The 19,983-nt window shown below is 41.8% G+C and overlaps 2 protein-coding genes across 4 annotated transcripts in view; one reads left to right on the top strand and one right to left on the bottom strand.

Annotated features, from left to right (window-relative positions):
• The window catches only part of LOC118699196 (prolactin-releasing peptide-like), a 127,260-nt gene that overhangs the window by 93,687 nt on the left and 13,590 nt on the right, over positions 1 to 19,983 (top strand). The window lies entirely within an intron of this gene.
• On the bottom strand, positions 10,524 to 19,422 carry EIF1B (eukaryotic translation initiation factor 1B). Its single transcript, XM_036403038.2, has 4 exons — positions 19,164 to 19,422; positions 16,845 to 17,008; positions 16,070 to 16,171; positions 10,524 to 15,488 (listed from the first exon to the last, which is right to left on the bottom strand). The coding sequence occupies exons 1-4, from the start codon at positions 19,192 to 19,194 to the stop codon at positions 15,444 to 15,446; spliced, it is 342 nt and encodes a 113-aa protein (XP_036258931.1). The 5' UTR covers positions 19,195 to 19,422; the 3' UTR covers positions 10,524 to 15,443.

The following is a 19,983-nucleotide window of genomic DNA, read 5'->3' as shown; positions in this document are numbered from 1 at the left end:
CCCTGGTCTTTGGCAAAAGGGAGAAAGGGACTCAGGTATCCCCATCCTGGCAAATGGCAGGGAAGGCTGATGTCTATATCTTATATATGCTGAATTCAAAACTGTCTGGAGGGGACTGCACAGGCACAGCAATGTCCTTTCACTTGAGATTCCAAGTTCTTAGTTCAGCATTCCTTTCTACCATAATGGATTTGCACAGCACTTAACTGCATTCTAATTGAGCAGAACTGCTAATTGTGTTATAAGTAAATTGCAGTCTAATTTTACATAGCTATAACTGATAGAACAAAAAGCCACAGAAATTAAACTTCATCAAAAGGAAACTGCACTAAACACTTGTGTGAATATTAGACTGAACAAATGTGGCAACAGACCACTACCACAACCAACACTATTTATAGAAATTAATATTTAGGGCCCAAGAGAATCTAAAATAGTTTTGTAATGTGTGTTTTTGCCACAGCGACCACTCTAAAATAGAATCTGGATTTCAGTTAAATGGGCAAAAGGTGAGGCTGTCAGATGACACCATTGCAGGTATGTTGACTGAATATTTACTGTTGGTTTACTGGTGGAGCTGAAGCCCATACTTCTAATGGCCATTTTTCTACCATCATATTTCTTCCTTCTTGCCAGACCAACTATTTTATTTAGTGTGTTGTAGAAAAGTTAGCTTATTGTGCAGATAAAAGACCAAGGGTGTTCATTGTGAAGGCCTAGAACTAGGTCATTCAGTTCCCCTTCCAGATTTAATCTTCTCTCTCTTTTGCACTAATGAATCTGCAATGGAGGTGGCTTTTTACATTCTTTGGGCATTGAAATGAAAGCTGCCAGCACTTCAACCCAAGTGAAAATATGAGAAAAAGCTCTATTTAATACTGGAAAGAAAACATCTGGAGGTCCCCGTTTTCATGCTGGGTTCTTTGTAGAGATTTTGCTTTTCTAAAGCAATTGTTCGCTCACACTTTTCCAAGAGCTGCATTTCAGGAGGGGAGCTGAAAATTGTATCAACCTCTCTCAATACATAACAGGGACCACATACTGCACCAGCAACATGAATATCAGGGAATACTCCTCCCTTTGTGTCCATCCCTTCTGCAATCTCCCCCATTAGTCAGTAAATCCAAAATCATCTGAGGATGTAAACTTTTACACTCACCAATGCCTAATATTATTCTCTTTGTGGCACAGCAGTGGTGACATAGCACTATGGCTCTTACCTGGAAATAACCCATAATGGTAACTTCATCAGCTTCAGCCACTGCTGAGTTTATCCCATGGTAAAATGCCTCTGGTCTCCTCTAGGATTTTGCTTTTAAGGGCAGGGTAACCTCACAAGCGCTTGTTTTCCCTGTGATTAAACATACCGTTTTCAATGAAGCTAAAATCCCAGGTATGCAGTAACTTCCATGGCTAGGCATTCTCAGGAGAGCTAAAAAGTAGAGTAATGCTTTAATATTCAGAAAACCCATTGAGAAGGAACCTGGTTTTGTTATTACCCCGACAGACCCAGGCAATATTTCTCTGAAAGCCTGGCTTAGCTATGGTAGGAGTGAGTTCAGCCCAGGGGCTGAAGACTGAAAGCTGCAGATCCATCCCATAAATTATTTTCTTCTCTCACTAACCAGCTCATGAGGTTAATATGCAGAGAGCTACTACTCCTCCTACATGCAGATAATTTCTCAGTTCATTAAACGTTATTGCATAGCTACCAGCAGATCTTCAATTACTCACCTCTGGTTTACAACTAAGTAAGAGTAGAAATAGACATTAAACATTTTATTCCAAGGAAATTTCATGCTCTGCAAGATTATTTCAGTTATTTGGCTTTTTTGGTGGGGGTGGACAGAGAGACTAGGTTTGTCTAGAATGAAGTATTTTGTTAATGCTGAAGAGAGATGCATTTATTGACTCATCAAGCATTCACTTTGTTTCCAGAGTTTGTATAATGGACAGAGCTGACCAGCCCCTTCCCTCCCACCTCTTCCATCACCTTGCTTGATGCTCTCCCTCCAGAAATATAAAAATGTCAACCCTGCACCTTTTTTCCCAACTCCTTAGGAGAGTTCCTTAGCAGAAGTCTCCTGCATACACGTGGGGCCATCCCTTTTCCTGAATCCATAAGTCTGAATTTCAAATCTTGGCACAGCACCAAGGAACTATCAGGAAGTCACTTTTGCTCTCTGTCTTTCCTGCTGAAAAGGGGCTGGAGGGACAAGATCGAGGTTTGAAAAAGACAGCAAGGAGTCAGAGGAGATTAAAAAAGTGACCAGATGAACACCATTTCAGCAGGAAAAATCCCCAATAACACTGCTGGTTTTGGTAAGAAGAGAGGACATTGACAACATGCTAGGGAGGGATACTTGCTCCTGGTAAAGAAAGGAGCAAAATCTTGGAAATTTGATAAAATGCAAAGGTGCCTTTAAAATCACTCTAGGCCCTGCTTATCTGGATTATTAAATGTATCCATTTTTACTTATAAAATATTTCTTCTCAAAAATATGAACAATTTGTGATTTTTGGATCTAACCTCCAGCATAACTCCATTCCATGCCTTCCAGAACAGTTACCAGTCCCATGAAACCTCAATTTGTCATCTAAATGACAGCCAGACCTAATTTATTTTCTTACAAAAGAGCTGATCAAGGAATCAATTTCCAGCTGGGTCTCAATCATCAACATTTTTTTAAAGCAATGCCACAAGTCCTCTGAACAACCCCTCTATTATGCAATACAAGCCAGTCCAGTTCTTCAGTTGGGAGCAAACAGCTTTAGTGCTACCTTTTCCCCAGTTGTCAAAATTGTTGTATGACTGCCAATTTGGGGGCAGAATTAACATTGATTTAGATCTGTGTTCCCAGCTGTGAATCCAAATCTGAAACCTTTACTCTCTATTTTGCATTCAAAAGAAATTACTGTAAAATGACTTATGAAGGTGTCTTCCAGAATTCAATGGATGGACTCCAAAAGACCAGTTGAGCCTGGTATCCATATTTTCCAGTATTACAGCTTCTCCTAAAGACAGATTTCTTTTCAGGATACCTGTTCACCAGGTCTACTGGTCTCAAAGTCAGCCGTGGGCTGGGTTCCATCATGAAGCTCCTGACGTCAGGAGAGCTGCAGAGCCCAGGTTACAGCTCTCTGGTCTCTATGGTGGGAATCTCTGTAACAAAGTTGAAACCAGCCAGATCTTACCCAGCAGGTAAGAGACCACACTTTCAGTGCATGACCAAGCTCACCACCATTGAAGTATCTTTCTGTCTTTAGCAAGGTGAGAGGAAGCCTACACAAAAATGTTATATTGATAAAGCAACTGACACTGAGCCCACACAACATTTAAAAGGGCACTACTTCAATTAAACAGATCCAATTCAATCTATTTAAATGTAATACCAAATGGTTTTCTGATATCTAGACTGATGGGATTGGTCTCTAAGTTTTATGAGGAGTTGCTTGCAGCAGTTGCAATGCTCAAGTTATATTTACAGTTTTAATCTAGACCAGGAATGAAATCATTAAGGATTATACTCTAATCCATCTGACCTGCAAATTATTTGGCTTGGGATTCTGTATCTTGTAATGAATATGTTCCAGAATTGAATAACACATCTGCTGTCCTTTCTTCCTAGGGAACCTCTCTGCTTCCCAAACAAACAAGCCAGTTCCACTCGTTCAATTTCCTGAAAGGGAAGGCAGTGAGAGGATTAGGGAAACTTTGAGTCAAATAGAGAAATATATTTAGCTGCCTACAGTCCTACAGGAATTAATGGGCATTCAGGCACCTAAGAGACTCACTGGAGCCTGCTCTTAAGTAATATTGGTAGTTTCCAAAGGTGGTGCAGCAGCAGCTGGGCTGCATCTGTGCCTGGGTGTGCACAGCCACCAGTGAAGTCAATGGGAGGGGAGTGACTCCGGAATCAGGATTTTGTCTGTGCTTACTTTGTCATCTCTCAATTCACATTTGGAGGCAGCTGGGAATCATGTAAGGCCTATACCATCAAACCTGGTGGTTCTGAAATTCTGTTCCTACACCCACAAACGATGCTGACTGTTCAAGTCATTTGGAGAGAAGCAGGCACTATCTTGTAATGTCACACAGTGTCTACTACCATAGGCTCCTGGTCTGAGAGCAATTCCTAGTATTGTAACTAGCAGGTTTACCCTTAGTAGAAGCAAATAATAATTTAATTTCAGTGGTATGATCATTAGTAGATCTTCCTCAGTCACAAAATCATAGCCTGTTTCCTGGCATTGTTGATAGACTACCTTTTTTCTCTCTGAAGTAGCTCAGCCAGACTCTTTCTCACATGTAAATCTTTGTGGGGAACAGCTAAACCTAAAACTTTCTCTTCATGTGTTTTCATACAGAAAATTAGGAAAACTTTAGTCTTCATCTGAGCTCTGCACAAGTAAGAGGAGCCTCAGCTGCAGATGGCTTTGTAGCACTTGGTTACATTTACATGTCTGAGTTAGCCTGCCATGCCTATCCAGTAAGGTATGTGGACTGGACCACCATGGATCACATAAAGCCCTCTGACTCTTACATCTTTATCACGTGTGACGTACTTCAATTAATGTATATGAAGGTTAAATACTGCTGTGAAGCCACTCGCCTGAAATGACCACTGTTCCTCAAGACCATGCTGAATGCAGCTGGGACCAGTGTCTCAGTAGTGTGAGCTCAGTGCCAGTTTTCTGCTTTTGGCTGCTTTGCTCTCCTTTTTTTCTATCCAAGTTATGGGTCTTAGCACTTTGTTCTAGAGAGATCACTGCTCCTGCCCCAGGAACAATGAGGTGCTGCCTGCTGGTTGCAGCAGCTGTCATTATTTCACAGAACTAAGCGTCCATGGGATCACAGCATGCAGTAGGCTACAGTTGCCAGATCTGAGAGTTACAATGCAGAATGACCTGGCCTACTCTACAAGCCTCAAAAGAAAGAGGCAATAAGGCATCTCAAAAAGTTCCCTTACTTCAGGTCTAATATTTCCATCAGCAGCTAGAACTTTCCACATAGCTATCCTTAACAGAACCAGTACACCACAATACCAGGGAAAAGAAATCATTCAGTACCCTCTTATGTTGCAGGAAATGCTATGTATGTATATTTATTTATTTAGGTGGAAGATTCCCCACTGAGTATCAGCAAGTCCCTCCACATGTGAGTTGAAGATTACACTTTGGGATTAGGTTACATTTTGGATTAGAGCTTGTTCTGTACTACAGCTGCAAGGATGGCAGCAGGGAGGCTGCTAGACCCGAGATATTTATGCATGCTACTTGTGGTTTGAGGTCTTACCAGCGATGAGATCAGGCAGGGCCTTGGGCAGGAAGGAGCCCTTACAGCTGCATGGTAGGACATTACTCTCATGGAATGTACCCTCAATTCTGTGGGGGTGGAACCAACCAAGTTACTCCAGCAGGTGCTGGTGTAACTTGGTTTTCTTCCATCCCTGAGCCTGGCTTACACTCCTGTACACCTCTGCAAAGACACATCCCTTCTCTAATCAGAAGGAGAGACATTATTTTAGGAAAACAGATTCCAATTACCAAGATGTTTCTCTGGACCTTTGTCTTGGCACTGACTGCAATCACACGCCCGTGAACCAGGTTCTCACTCGATGCAAGTCAACTCCAATTATACATAACTGGCTCCAGAGTTTCAGAAACTCCAGTCTTGTGGGCACAGCATACTTTCCAATTACATAATGTTTCAAGTCATTGTACTGTAGCTGATTCTTCACTCCTAATAATAAGAAGAATAATAAAAAAGGTTAAAGTACAAAAGGAAGGTTCAGTTTTACAAAGCTGCCTTTATCTACCTGAATCCTGCTAAGGTCAAGAGAAAGTCTGCTTCTGACTCATAACGACATTTGAATCAAGTGCTGAATACACTTCACACTGTACAATTTCAGCTCAGGAAGGAATTGACTTCCTTAAAGATCATGTGGTAACAACTTTTATCCTTTCTTAGCAAAAGTCCTAGTTGTATTCACAAATCAGAGCATTTTTCTCTTCTATGAGAGTTTTAATGAAAGGCAATTATAGTTTTGATCCTATAGATGTTAAAAAACTGGTTTCAGCCTCCTTTCAAGAAAAAATTTCCACTGAAATTCAAATGGCTGAGCATTTGCAGAGCCCATATACAATGGCCTGCTTCAAACTCTTACAGCTGTAAGGGAAGGGAGCAGATTCCCAGACATTGTCCATACTCAGATCTGCTCAAACACCCTCATGGGACCAGCCAGCCTGGAGTGGCACTGGAGAGGCCCATCATGTACAAATTTCTGATTCTTAAAGGTTCTTCCTTTGAATTCTTCCATGTTTTTGAATGGCTTTGAATGGCTGGATCATCACGACTCTTTCGTGTACATGGCTGGGTCTGGCATGCAGTCACTCTCATTGCCTCCATGCACATGAGCACTGAGCTCTTCTCCACCTCATTCCACCAGACCCAAGACCATCCCTTCTCTCAGCCTGCAGAGAAGTAAGTGGAGAAGGAGTGACTGTTTAAGCCCCAAAAGCAGATAACTTACTGATGATTCACCTCCCAGCACTGGCTTGCTGTCTGAGGAGGGGCAGCACTAGTTGGTGGAAACTGTGGAGATGCACTAAGGCAGGTCTGCCTCTTTCTGAGACACTTTGCCATGAGCTGACTTTCACCTCTTATGAAGCCATAGCTGCTGTTTCCTGCCTCTCCCAGTAGATTCCTTTCTTCTCTCTGAAGTGGTGCACTGGGACTCTTCCTCACACCTCTTGCACAGGGCTCTGTGGTACTCCTGCACTGAGCTAGGAGTCATCCATGATGTGCAGCTGCTGTGGAAGGGATAGGTCTAAGAACAGATTTCCAGATCCTCTACCTCTCAAGCAGAGGTAATTTGGGGAACAGTTGCACGCAGGCTCATGCCTGCAATCACCTGGGAATTCTACCAAATCTTTACTTCCACATTCCCCTATCTAAGCTCTTACAGTCATTTCTCCTGGCTTCAGTGTCACTATTTTCAGCATATGCTGTGTTCCAGTGACATCTAGGGATAGAGACTGAAAATTGCAAGCTGGATACTTACATAGGCATCATTTAAAACATATTTCGAACGGATAAGCCAAAAGGTTTAAGGAACAATTGTAATTAAGATAAGGTAAAAAGAATCTTGCATGTTTTTCAGGATTGAATTGATGCCCCAAGGCCCATTCCTCGACTCGTGCATTAGCATTAATTTCATAAAGTGCCTACAGAGATGTGGCAGTAACTGACGTAACATTTTGCTCTGGTACAAAGAATGCAAGCAAGATAAATGTACATCAGCACTAATGACAAAACACATGAAAGGGCAAATGTCATCAGGAGGACAAAAACACTTTGAGGTCAAAAGATCAAACAAGTTGCTTTAGTAGCTGGATCCATTATTTACTCATTTCTACCACTACTAAATTACTCATTACATTTGTGTATCAGTCCCCTGATCACAGAGGGTTGCCATGCTTGGCGATTCAGTCCTACACAGGACTAAGATATGGGCCCTGCTCTGGAGATCTTACCTGCAGGACAAGGCAGGACCAAAGGATGGAGGCAGTAGAGCAGAGGGAACAGTGGCTCAATCTACACTGCTTTGCAGCCTGGCTTTGTGTTAGACTTCAATTCACAGTGTTCAACAGCTTATCCCTGCAGGATCAAAGCAGAAGCAGCAGCAAGTCTTCCCACTGTGCCTTCATTTCTTTAGGGAGCACAGGCAGGTTTCCTCCAGAACATAACCAGGGACTGCCAAGCAGGATTAGACAGAAACCCACCATGTGTCTGCGTAATATCTCACATGAAAGATGCAGAAATGTGTAAGCCTACTCTTTCAAAACAGAATTTATCTGACTGTACAATCTACACCTGCTCTGGGTTTCCCCAGTAAATCTAGACTTCCTAAGTATTCACAGCCCAACAACAGAAATAATTCTGTACTAATTCATGCCTGGACCTTTGCAGAACCTAAAAATACGTCTCTTTTATGGCAGAAGGAAATGTAGAACATATTATCAGAAGAAGGCATCAAGAGAAGTGTTTATACATGTATCAGAGGTCTGCATGTTCAAAACTAAAGTATTTAAATATGCTTACATGGACAAAAACATGTGGAGAGAGTGGGGACAGAGGCAAGCTGCTGATTTTCTAAGAACCTTTGGTCTAAGCAAATGAAGCTGTGCTACCTATGGTCCAAATTCAAGTGAACAGAAAAAATTCAGCGCAAAAGTAGAGGTCAAGTAAAATTTTGAAAAATAAAAGTCAGTGGATGCTTTGCCTGTGTCAGTACTGCAAGACACAATCCTGAGAATATGGTCTGTCGAATGCTATTAAATCCAGGGATATTTCTCTTGATTGGTGTACGTGAAGTATCTGGGAAAAAAATCCATCACTTTGCTCCCAGCAGCCACTTGTCAGATCACCAAACCACTAGAGAAAGCACCAACCCTTTTGTTTCTGGTTTTGCCACTGCTGTTGTTTGTATCAGACAGCAGTGCTGCTCAGCAGCCAGAGCTGGTGGCCTGTCCTCGGGCAGTCACAGGCAGCTGCCAATTTCCTGGTGTCCATCAGAGCAGCATCGGTTGCAGCAGGCTCTCCCAAAGATTCAACATGGGGACCTGGGAGAAAGCAGTGCTTCAGGGCTGATTTAGGGAACTGAAATAAATGCAGCAGGAACTGTTCTGGGCAGGAAATGCCTCTTAGGTTAATATAAGACAGGGATCAATTTTAAAAGCCTCACTACAGAGATATAACAACTAACTCACACACTTAGAAGATCCCTACATTGTCTCTTTATGCTCAGTTGTTCAAGCTAAGCTTTCCTTTAAAGCACTCCTAAGGCCTTCCTCCTGAAAACATACCATAATGTGAATATTAGTAGCCTGTTAAGAAGATACTAGAAACTAATAGGAAACTAAAGATCACCTCCTGTGATTTAGGTGAATGTTGGCCTTGATGATTTGTGGTTTTATTCCTGTAATCTCCACAGCCAACAAATGGCAATTTTCCCTCCTCAGAGGGTACTGCCCTGAAGTCAGAATGCTGCTTTTATCAGACAGACAAAAAGTAATTAAATGACTGGAGGGACACAGTAGTGTCCATTTCTGTGAGGCCAGGTCACATCCCATGACCAGAGTGCTCTGGTACTTTGAATTTACCACCAGCGACCCAGCTGTGAATCAGTCTGAACCACTAGGAAAAGTAGCCAAGGATTGGAAATAGCACAGGTCCTTTTGCACAGTGGAAACACAAGGCAGTAGATGCTGCCACGTTCAGGCTTGGCTTCAGGTGGAGGCAGCCTGAAGGGCTCTGTGTTGCTCTGCTTGGAAGAAGGATGCAAACACCTCCCTCCCTTAACCTCTCCAGAACGGATTTTTATCTTCCATAGAGTTACCAATGGATGATCTAGTTTCAGGGTGATTTAAATCAGTACTGGAACTGACTTCTACTACCAGGACAAATGAAACAATTTGATGACCCCAAGAGATGTCTCTCCCCTCAGTGTCCCTATAAAGAGCTTATCACAAATGGCAGCGATGGGTGAAGATTCCAGCTACAGCTACTTTCAAACAGAACAAAATTCACAATATTTTTAATGAAGTAAGACCACTGCTGGACAATCAGAAAGTTTCTCCATGTCACTGCAACAATCTTACTGAAAAGAAAGGTACTTAAGCACAGAAAATACTCTTTGCTCAATATTGCATGTAAGGAAGTCATACAGAATACTTACTCACATAATTTAACTAATGTGTGGATTAATATATGGGTTACTATTTACTAAAGGAACCTGGACAGTGTTTTTGTTCTGTACCTTGAAATTCATCTCCAGATGTGCACTCTGAGTTGCAGGTGTAGGTCACAGACACTCAGATGGTGACATGTATCAGTCTGCAGGGCCATCTTTCCCCACTGTTGCCGAGTACAGGTGTGCTTACACTGATGTCTGTTCAGTCTGTTCACTGGGTGCAGCCAGGAGCCATCCCATCACAGACATTTCTCTGGTAAAGAGTAGCTAAAGGCTGCTTCCTCTACAACAGGGGCTGCCCTTCAATAGATCTTTCCAGCAGGATCCTTGGGAATAGACCATTTTAACCCTTCTTACCCCAGAATTACTGTCCAATTCCACATCAATGCATTTCTGTAATTTGCTGGGTCTACCTAAAAGGGCAACCTTTCATTCTTGGGAGAACCATTTAAACAGCCCCAGTACCACCCCTTCCCTGGGGTCAGCTGTCCTGTGACACCCAAGGCTTGTCTGAGTGTACAGCAGGAACAGAGCTGTGCCCCTGTCTGATGGTGAGAGGGACCACAAACACCACTGAGAGCTAAATCCTCTCAGTGAGGAGCAGGACTGTTCCACTTGGAACCACATCTGCTGAATTCAGCTACTTGGAGAGCTGAGCCTGGATCATGTGTTGTGAGGGTTTCCTGATTTGGGGGGGGGGTTTGATTTTTTTTCTTTTTTTGCATAATCACAGCAAAGATGGGCTGTAAATAAAAATAAAGACAATAATAAAAATAACCCCATTTATTGTATACACAAAGTCCTTTTAATCAGGCCCCAAATTCATTTCAGAAATGTGCTGTCAAATTTCACAGATGCAAGATATTCTGAAAGAGCTGAAACCAAACTTAAGCATATTTCTGGCTCTGTTCTAACATACTGTGCATTTTGCTTATTCAATAAATTAGACCAACCAGGGATCCTCTTCTACCCAAAGTTTTAGACCTCAAGCCAATCATCTTGTTTTAGAGCCACAATATTCCAGGACAAGTCACAGTATTTTTAAGTTGGTTATTACAGATTATGTTAGAAATTTAAGGGAGGAAATGTAACACTTCTGTATGAAATCAAAGCTGATTTTACAAGAGGATCACACACATCTCTATTAAATTATGTTTATCTTCCACCAAAAAATATAATCCTCCTTAAAAACAGCATAAAATTCCATTTGTCTTAGAAAAGCATACATCAAATAACACTGGAACAATTTATTTTAAAAGACTGTTGTCTCAGCTCTGTAGCAATACAGGTTAAGACTTGTTCATTAAGAGATCAATGACAGGCACATAGCAAACTTAAAAAAAGGCAAGCCAAGTACAAATCCTCTTTTGAGACTATTTTTGTATTTTTAATCTAAATGGGAAACAGTAGGCATGAAACATCTATACAGCAAACATAAAAACAACTATGCCATTTTTCCCTTAATGATCTCAAGAGCTTTTGATCTGGCAACTGGAAAACAACCTTCATGTTGCCATGCTCAGGGGACAGATTCCTGACTGAGTATGGATGCAGAAAGTCATAGTACTTAAATACACACAACTCTCTAAGCCCACTTCTATCTCCCCAGTGGCAGCAGCACATTAGTTAGAGGAATGCTCAGTGACACCGATCAACACTGAACAGATACAAGGGACAGTAACTCTTACTGTGTCTCAGAGCCAGCTGCAAAAAACACCTCCCCCTGCTTTAACAGGCTAAATATTGATCTTGTATACATTTTCACATAGTGTGAGGAACTATTGACCACTTAAAGATACAATACATGGATCCTGTACACTAGAGCCTTGCAGAAGGATTGAGGAATTAATTGCTGACTGGAACTCAAGGTACATCTGTCCTGTACTGCAAAATTAGAGTGGAATAGCCTGTAGGAGTGCAGCACATCAGATAAAATTTAAAAAACCTACAAACAGGGTATGGAATTACAGCAGGGATATCTGATTACTGCCTGGCTGTAAATAACACATGCATCTACAGGACAACTACATACCAACTATAAGCAGGATGGCAGTATAGGAAAAAATGAGGAGTTCTGCCTAATTGTTATTTCAAATATCTGAAACTTAAGCTTCAATGACTTTGCATTTTAGAGATTTATAATGGCTTTAGATGTATTTAGAGCCTAATATGTCAGACTTCCAAGGATGCTTAACTAGGATTTTTAAAGATACAGAGAGAGAGAAACAACATTACAGAGGTCTTGCAGTCCAGGAATCTAAGTTAATGAAAAAAAACTTTGGATATAAACATATTTCCTAAGACAGCTTTTTTTACTTGTTCCCTCCTCCTCCTCCAAAGAAGCTCTCCAAAACAAAACATTACTCATTTAGGCTGTGCAGAAATGGAGTTCAGGAATAAAGGTTCAAGCAAAGCCACTGAAGCAATGAATAGCATGCACACACAGCCCAGGCCTTCCTCTTTTCAGAGGTTACTCCACTCAAGAATTATCTGCCCATAGTTGTGCTCCTCGTGCTCATCTCTGAGACACAGATTTAGAAGTCCATAGGTGACAGTCAAGGGCCTGATAGCTCACACAGGGAGAGGAAGTAGGCATCTTACAGACTTTAAATTACTAAATCTCGTATTTTACAAACAAGAACTGCCAGTGGCATTTGAGAAGCGAGGGTTGCATTGCTCATAGCTGCATTAAGTAGATGTAGACTCAGAACAGACAAATTAGTGAATTTATTTATGCAACACCTTACTCCAAGGTATCAGCTCAGAGTCAGCTAGAGCAGCCTAATAAAACTATGCCCAAGGCTGTGAATTCAAAACAAGTTTCTACATACAGTAACACCTTGAGATGAAGCCTAAGTATCACTAAGAAGGCAACCTTGATTGGTAGGCCGGAAGGATGCAGACTTCACAACATTCTAACAAAAAAAAAAACTTCATTTTTTTGCAGTCTGAGCTTGGCCAGCCTCAAGTCCTACTAGTGGACTTAAAAAGAGTTTTCTATCATAAGCTCCTTTTTATTGACTTGGCAATTATGGGCCACATCCTTCAACATTTTTTAATCTATTTTCAAATAGATGAAAAAATTGAAATGTGCCTTCACTGTGAACACAGATTGCTGTGGCAGCATTTTAACAAGTTCTTTTCCAAAGCCTTCACTTTCAGCATTTTAAAAACATAGATATGTATTCCGAGTAAGTTTAGCTTTGACAAAGAAGTTTCAGAATAAGATGACAAAACAGTATATTGTCGAAGCTTTTCAACTAGAACATACAAAGAGGTTTGGGCTTGTATCAAGGCTAATTACAGTCTTAGAAACACTGTTTCAGTTTAAAACACCCATGGACAAAAATTTCTGCTTTCCTTCTAGAAAGATCAAATGGTTTGTTGCCACAACAAATCTCACCTCTTTACATCTTATTCCATCTCCTTATAATTTTGTCCTTCAAAGGTCAAAACATGAGCATCTCCACCCAACCCACCTATCAACTGCAAGGTTCCTTCCATTAGAAAGGATTTTTAAATGAGGAAGAAGAAAAGATTTTTCTTATTTATTTCAAGCAGAATGACTGGGGAGAAATGACTCAAGCTTAGGTAGTAAAAGTTAATGGAATGCCATCTGAAATGAAGACTGACTCAGTAACACGAGACCTGCGAGTCATTTGTTAATCTTCAATTCAGAGCCCACTAGAAGTACTTGTATAATACCAGTGAAACAGGAGATACTGCTTGTTTTTCCTCTTGAGCAGGAGGACAAGCTTTAAATGAGAACATCAGTTTTTCTGGCATGTAAGAAAATGAAAATCACTAATTGCTATGTACCCCCAAAAGATTGATTAGCAGTTAAGAATCAATACTAGGTAAACTTGCACTAGAATGACTTTATTCTGCTCATCTACAAGACTTGCATAAGATTTATTTTTGGATTTCCATTTGGTATGTGGGTATTTTATGCTTTGCATGAGGCATTTCCTCCTCCTGAATGTATTGCACCTTAACAGTATACCATCTTCTGGAGCATCCTTTCTCTGGAACAGTTAAGATCTGTAACATCAGGCAGTATTTGTGGAGATTGAGAGACTAGATTTTTACAAGTGCAATTGTCTAGACCAGACGGGGAAAGAAATCATCACATAATGCTCCCCTAATTGTTGCTAGTGCCTTAAGGATTCATTTCTGAACTCAAAAATCTAAAAAAAGAAAAAAAAAAGTTCAAATGAGTTAAAATTGAAACATTTCCGTTTAGAAAGGCAAATATGAATAGGAAATAAAGTATAGGTACATGTGATATTAAATAACACAGTTTTCCCTAATTCTTTACTACTTAGGTAGTAAACAATTATTTTATCAATTTAATATTTTTTTTCTGGCTAAGTTATTAGTAAGTCTTAGCAGTAGAGATATGTCTCTTTCTTTCCAAAAAATACATGATATCACATCAAGTTTTTTAAGCATTTCCCACTACTGTTATGGTTTTGGAGCTCAGTGTGTTCTGAATTGTTTCAGAAAAAATTTCCATGTCTACCTCAAAAGGAAGACAACATCTGCTTGTTTCACCAAATGAATTAATTTCAGTCTTCACAAGACATATCCTACAAGCAGAATAGCAAATGACTACAGCTAACTAAAACTAGCTTACAAGCATGGTGAAACAAACTTATTGTAACCTCCAGTAAAGCTGAAAGAATTGCCTTCTAGAAAAGTAAGCCAAATCAGCTTTCTGTAGTAATACCCAAACACGAATACAAAACTCCCCATGTCAACCACCAATCCTAGGAAAGCTTTTCAAAGCAGGGAAAAGGTTAGTGCAAACCCTGTTCCCTTCCCTGCTCCTGACAGCTAACACTACCAGCTCAGTCAAGCACTCTACTTGCCAACTCTCAATACCCAGTCATGGCAGAAGCCAACACAATGTCTTTTCCCCCTACTCAGCGACAGAGGAGATACAATATCCCATCCACTTCCTTCAAATGTTTTGGGACTTTTGCCCAAATGTTTTGCCTTGAGGAGCTCAGCTTGCCTTACCCCTACTTTGCTTCAGACTAATACCTCATAGTCACTGCAATAAATTTTAGGGAGGATCCAGTTACTTAGACAGCAAACAATTGATGTCTTATTATGCTGCTACTAAGGTACACCTACGCTACAGGCTTTAAAGCTCTAGTCTTACAGCTACAGGGTAAGATCACATCAAGCTCATCTACTGATTAATCAGCTAGTACTTAATCATGTAGATTTTCCAATTTCTCCAAACAGCAGTGAGCTACACTTGCCACAAAGCAGTTCAGACATTCTTCAGCAAGGCTGCAGTGCTAGTTCAAAACTTAGGCTAAATCATTTCAAATATCCCAGAAATTATATGAATAAACTTTTATTTTTAAGCAACAACACACACTATTTGAATAAAACTCACACATTTAACTCAGGTGGAGAGTACTAAACTGAACAATCATCACTAATACATTTCCATTGGAAATGTGTTAAAGTTCACAAGGGTCTTCATTACCATCTTACTGAAGTTTTCTTATGTGTTTCTAGTCTACACTCCACCTGTTTCATGAAGTCATGCAAAACAAATTGTAAATGTTCAGGTAATGGGGAAGTCCATTCACTGCAAAGATTCATTTTTCACAGAAGAGCCAGGATAGGTAAGACCAATACTGCAGGGTTCTTCATAAGAGTACAGGTATATTAGAAACCATGAACTTTCAGTTGTTCTTCCTTGACAATGCCAATCTAAAGGAGAGAAACAATGTATTTTAGTAAAGATTACATATTGAGGCAATTACAGCGATATCAAGTTATCACAATCTTACACATTGATTAAAGAAACTGCTATACAGTGTATACACTCAATGAAGTGTATTTCTAGCTTATAGAATGTTTCTGGGCCAAGCAGAACAATTGACTAAACAAAAAGAAAATCTCATCAGACATCTAATTTGTTCTGTAGTCGTAGGACTTATCCTTTGACAGTGTAACAACTCTGCATTATCATCTGCATCAGAGTAGGCCTCTTTCCTCTACAGTGTTTTCAGTCTCACGATTATGGTTTGCATGGAACCCTTGATTTTACAAGCACAGAGCTCAAGTTGCACTGCAGGAGAACAAGTGGTGTGTTGTAGCAGTGCAAAGGCATTCTACAGTGCTTTGATTCGTACCAGAGGCTTACTCTCATACTGCAAGTGTCATTTTACTTTCTGGCTGAAAACACAAAAGAACTACAGTGGCCATCTTTGGCTGGGTAATTAGCATCAGTACCACCTGTCACCCTCCTGCTTCCAGAGAAGTTTAGATATTTATCTGCAGTCCCTCACCTCCAAGAGGAATTGGCAAATGTTCTTCCTCTGGTCACCTTGCAGCTGGATAACTTCACCGTATTCAGGATGCTCAATCACAGTACCATTACAAGCAAATTTCTAAGAGAAAAACATCCATATTATAAGACATCTGATGTACATTGTGATTGTGCTTAGTCAGTCTTTTCAGAAGAACTTCATCTCAGAAGCTGCTTACTATTTTGATGCCAAGCCAGGCAAAGGTTAAATCAATTTTACTGGCTCTGAGAGCAAATGGAATATATCTGCTGACACATACACACACAAACTAAACTGCTGATGGTAAATTCAGGCAATGACAGGATTAGCTCATGTGCAGAAGGAAGTGGCCAACAGTCATTTCAAGAGTGAAAAACAAAGTCATAAGATACAGCCTTTCAACTCCACACTATTTTAAAATAAGTATTTTTATCCTGGCAAAACTAAAGGCCTCTATTTTGAGCAACGACCAAGCTGTAACAGAGGCAGGAATAAAAATCAGCTCTTCATATCAACAAAGCCATAGATCTGTAAAATTTAAAAGAAGCATTCAAAGTATTTTTTTTTACTTCTTTTTAGGATAGAAATGTTTAACCTTTTAGCAAAAGCAGTATCACTACACACTGATAGGTGTTTTGAGAAAGGGAAAGGACTCAAATATGAAAGTGGCTTGCACTGGAAAGAATGAAGTGAAATAAATATTTTGTTACTTAGTATTAAAAGCTATCTTATGCCTTTATATATAATCATTATCAAATCAAATCAGCAACTTTACCTTTTTGAAGGCTTTCACAAGTTTCTTCTTGTCATAATCATCTGCAATGCCCTGAACAGTTGTCAGTGTCTTTCTTCCGTTCCGTTGCTGGATCCTTATATGAATGTAATCCTCAGTCCCTGCCGGGAGTAAGTCGTCGCCCTTTGTTGCATCAGCAAAGGGGTCTGCAGGAGGAAAAAGACTCATGAAATTCCCACAAAGGAAAACACCCAAGTTCAGAACTAAGAAGGAAGATTCTCACATCACAGAATATTATTATTGTACTCAGGGTATCATCTTGATGTTTAACCCCTGTTTAAAAACACACTGTTAAAACCAAAGTGCTTTTTCTACGGATGTATGAAGTGTCATTGCAGTACACACTCAGGACAGCCCTCTCAACTACCACACAGTTTCTTCCATGCCTTCCCAGGTATGAACGATTTTCTACTACAGTATCAGTTTGCTTCACTCTTGCAAACTGTAAATCCTGAACCTGAAAACATGGTTCTGAGAGAACATCAAATGCACATAAATTCTAGACAGCCACACACATTTAAAGTGAAATAAAGCAACTGTATCTCTTATCAGATCAACTGATAAGAACAGAGAAATAGAAAAGCTCTAGAACAGACACTTCCTTACAGGTCCAGAACAGAAGACTGTGGTAACTACCACCCTTCCAGCATGTTAAGGCATGGATGTAACTCTTGGCTACTAATAGAAATAAAAGAGAGATACACTCTAACAGATATCAGAGGCTTCCTGTAAAGCAGAACTCCTCCAGTCAGCAGCTTTAGTCAAGAAATGTAACAAAATTAATTTAGGCTTAGACTAAAGAAAGGTCAATTCTCAAATTGCCAAGCATAGCATTTATCGAACAGAGACAAAACATAAAAGCATTTAGAAAGAAGGGGGCTTCTGGGTTAACACTTCTTATACTCTGTACTTCACAAAAATATACTTAACACTCAATCAAGAAATTTTACAGCTTTACAAATGTCCTCATCAGTAGCTCCAAATAAACCTTAATATGAAGTACTTTATAACTTTTCAAGAATAATCACAAGTAATTTTTTGTACTAATCAGAATGATATTTAAGAGCCCATGTAGGTTCAATAGCCATGCAAGCTACAATTTCCCAAACTTCCATTCAAAACTCAGCTCTAAAAACACTGGTCAAGTTCTGTTGTCCACTAGAAAGAAATGCCACAAATGGGTAAAACTTCAGCAGAAACACAAAAAGTAGTTCAGCTGCAGATCCTTGTAGAAACAAGAATGACATGAGCATTTTTAATGCACTGAAAGCATAATGAGGATTCAAGAACCACAGGAAACAAGTACAGCATTGGGAACCTTGACTAGATCAACTTCTACTATGGAATTTGTTAAACCATTATGAATTTTACCATCTCCCAGAGCTTGTGGCTCAATCACTAATAGAAAATCTTAGTCAAAGAAAAAGTGAAACAAAAAGAGGATTTGGGCACGAGGATCACTTGGCAGAGTTTAGGACTCTTAGGTTGCAGATAAGCCAAGATAGCCTGGCAGAGTTTAGGGCTCTAGGCTGGAAATAAGCCAGCACTGTAGGTGTCAACACTGGATCCCTTCAAACAAATCCTCTGGGCGGCACCTTCCTTAAGCACAGGGTGAGCTCCCAAATCATGACTGAACGTAACCTTCTCACATGGCTTATACGTGCAGAAGATCAGAGTCCAAACTGTGACCAAAAGCCTGAGACTATCGTATAAAGTGCTAACTTGCTCACTTCTGCTGCTTATAGATAAGGCAGGAGGAGAACGCTGGCTCGGCACGGTTAAACTTCCCTGCTGATAGGAGAGAAACGATCTGCCATCTGCGTAGCTCACTCTATAGAAACAATAACCTTTGCAGGGTTTGTATAGCGTTTTGGGACGTTGCTGGGGATAAGATGCGGCAGCAAACGAACTGTAACTGATGAAATTATTTCTTCAGCAGAGGATACGAGCCCCTGATAAGGGGTGTCAGAGCTGAGAACATGGCAGCACCTCCTTCAGGAGCAGCGAGGGGCTGAGCCTCCCGCCCGAGGTCCCCTCGCCGCACACACTGAGCACGGCCCGAGGCCGGCGACGCGGGAGGACAAGGACGAGCCGCCGGCGCTGCCTCACGGAGCTCCGCGGCGACACCGCTCAATGTCACTGCGGTGGGGCGGGGGGCCCGCGGCCCTCGGGAGGCGGAGGCAGGACGGCGGGGCCGGGGCAGGACGAGGGGGCCAGGGGCGATGGGTGGGTTTGCCGAGGGGGCGGGTGGGTTTGCCGAGGGGGCGGCTGCGGGGGTGGCGGGGTACCGGCGGCTCTTACCGAAGGATTGGAGGTTCTGGATCGAGGACATGCGACTCTGCGGCGAGAGGCTGGAGCTGCGGGGAAGCGAGTCCGCTCGGGTCACGTCTCCGGCTCCGCAGTGCCACGCGGGGGCGGGGAGCGGCAGGGAGCGAGGGAGGGTTAACAAAAGCGGAGGGACGCGGGGAGCGAGCCCAAACCGGAGGGCGAGAGCGAAAGGAAGGAGTAAGAAGAAGAGGAAGCGCAAAGGGAAATAAAACGTGGAGGGAGGGACGGACCCCCGCCCCTCGCCCGCACCGCCCCTCAGCACCGCCAACGGGCGCCGCCCGCCGCGCTCCGCACAAAATGGCGTCCCGCACGTGACGGCCCCTCAGCCGCCCGCTGCACGGAGTCACGGAGTCGGTTCGGTTGGAAAAGACTTCTGAGGTCACCGAGTCCGCCCCGTGACCGAGCATCAGCATGGCAGCCAGACCGTGTCACTCAGTGCCACATCCAGACGGTGACTCCACCACCTCCCCGGGTAGCCCATTCCATAGTATAATAGTATAATCACTATTTCTATGAAGAAATTCCTTCTGATGTCCAGCCTGAACCTCCCCTGCTGCAGGCTGAGGCTACATCCTCTTGTCCTGTAGCTGGTTCCCTGGGAGAAGAGACTGTGCCCTACCTGGCTACACCCTCCTTTCAAGCAGCTGTAGAGAGCAGTAAGGTCACCCGAGCCTTCTCTTCCCAGGCTAAACACCCCCAGCTCCCTCAGCTGCTCTTCATATGATTTGTGTGCCAAACCTTTCACCAGTTTCACTGCCCTTCTCTGGACCTGCTCCAGCACCCCCATGTCATT

This window comes from Molothrus ater, chromosome 1 (genome assembly GCF_012460135.2).
Source record: "Molothrus ater isolate BHLD 08-10-18 breed brown headed cowbird chromosome 1, BPBGC_Mater_1.1, whole genome shotgun sequence".
Classification (NCBI taxonomy): Eukaryota; Metazoa; Chordata; class Aves; order Passeriformes; family Icteridae; genus Molothrus; species Molothrus ater.
This window is presented reverse-complemented; position numbering and strand designations above follow the sequence as displayed.

What these genes read in the sequence shown, in the direction of transcription:
- EIF1B (XM_036403038.2), bottom strand. Translation starts at nt 19,194, where the DNA reads ATGTCCTCGATCCAGAACCTCCAATCCTTCG. An exon ending in CCAGAACCTCCAATCCTTCG is followed by an intron (nt 17,009 to 19,163) that starts GTAAGAGCCGCC and finishes TTCCTCCTGCAG; the next exon opens with ACCCCTTTGCTGATGCAACA. An exon ending in TTGTGAAAGCCTTCAAAAAG is followed by an intron (nt 16,172 to 16,844) that starts GTAAAGTTGCTG and finishes TTTTTCTCTTAG; the next exon opens with AAATTTGCTTGTAATGGTAC.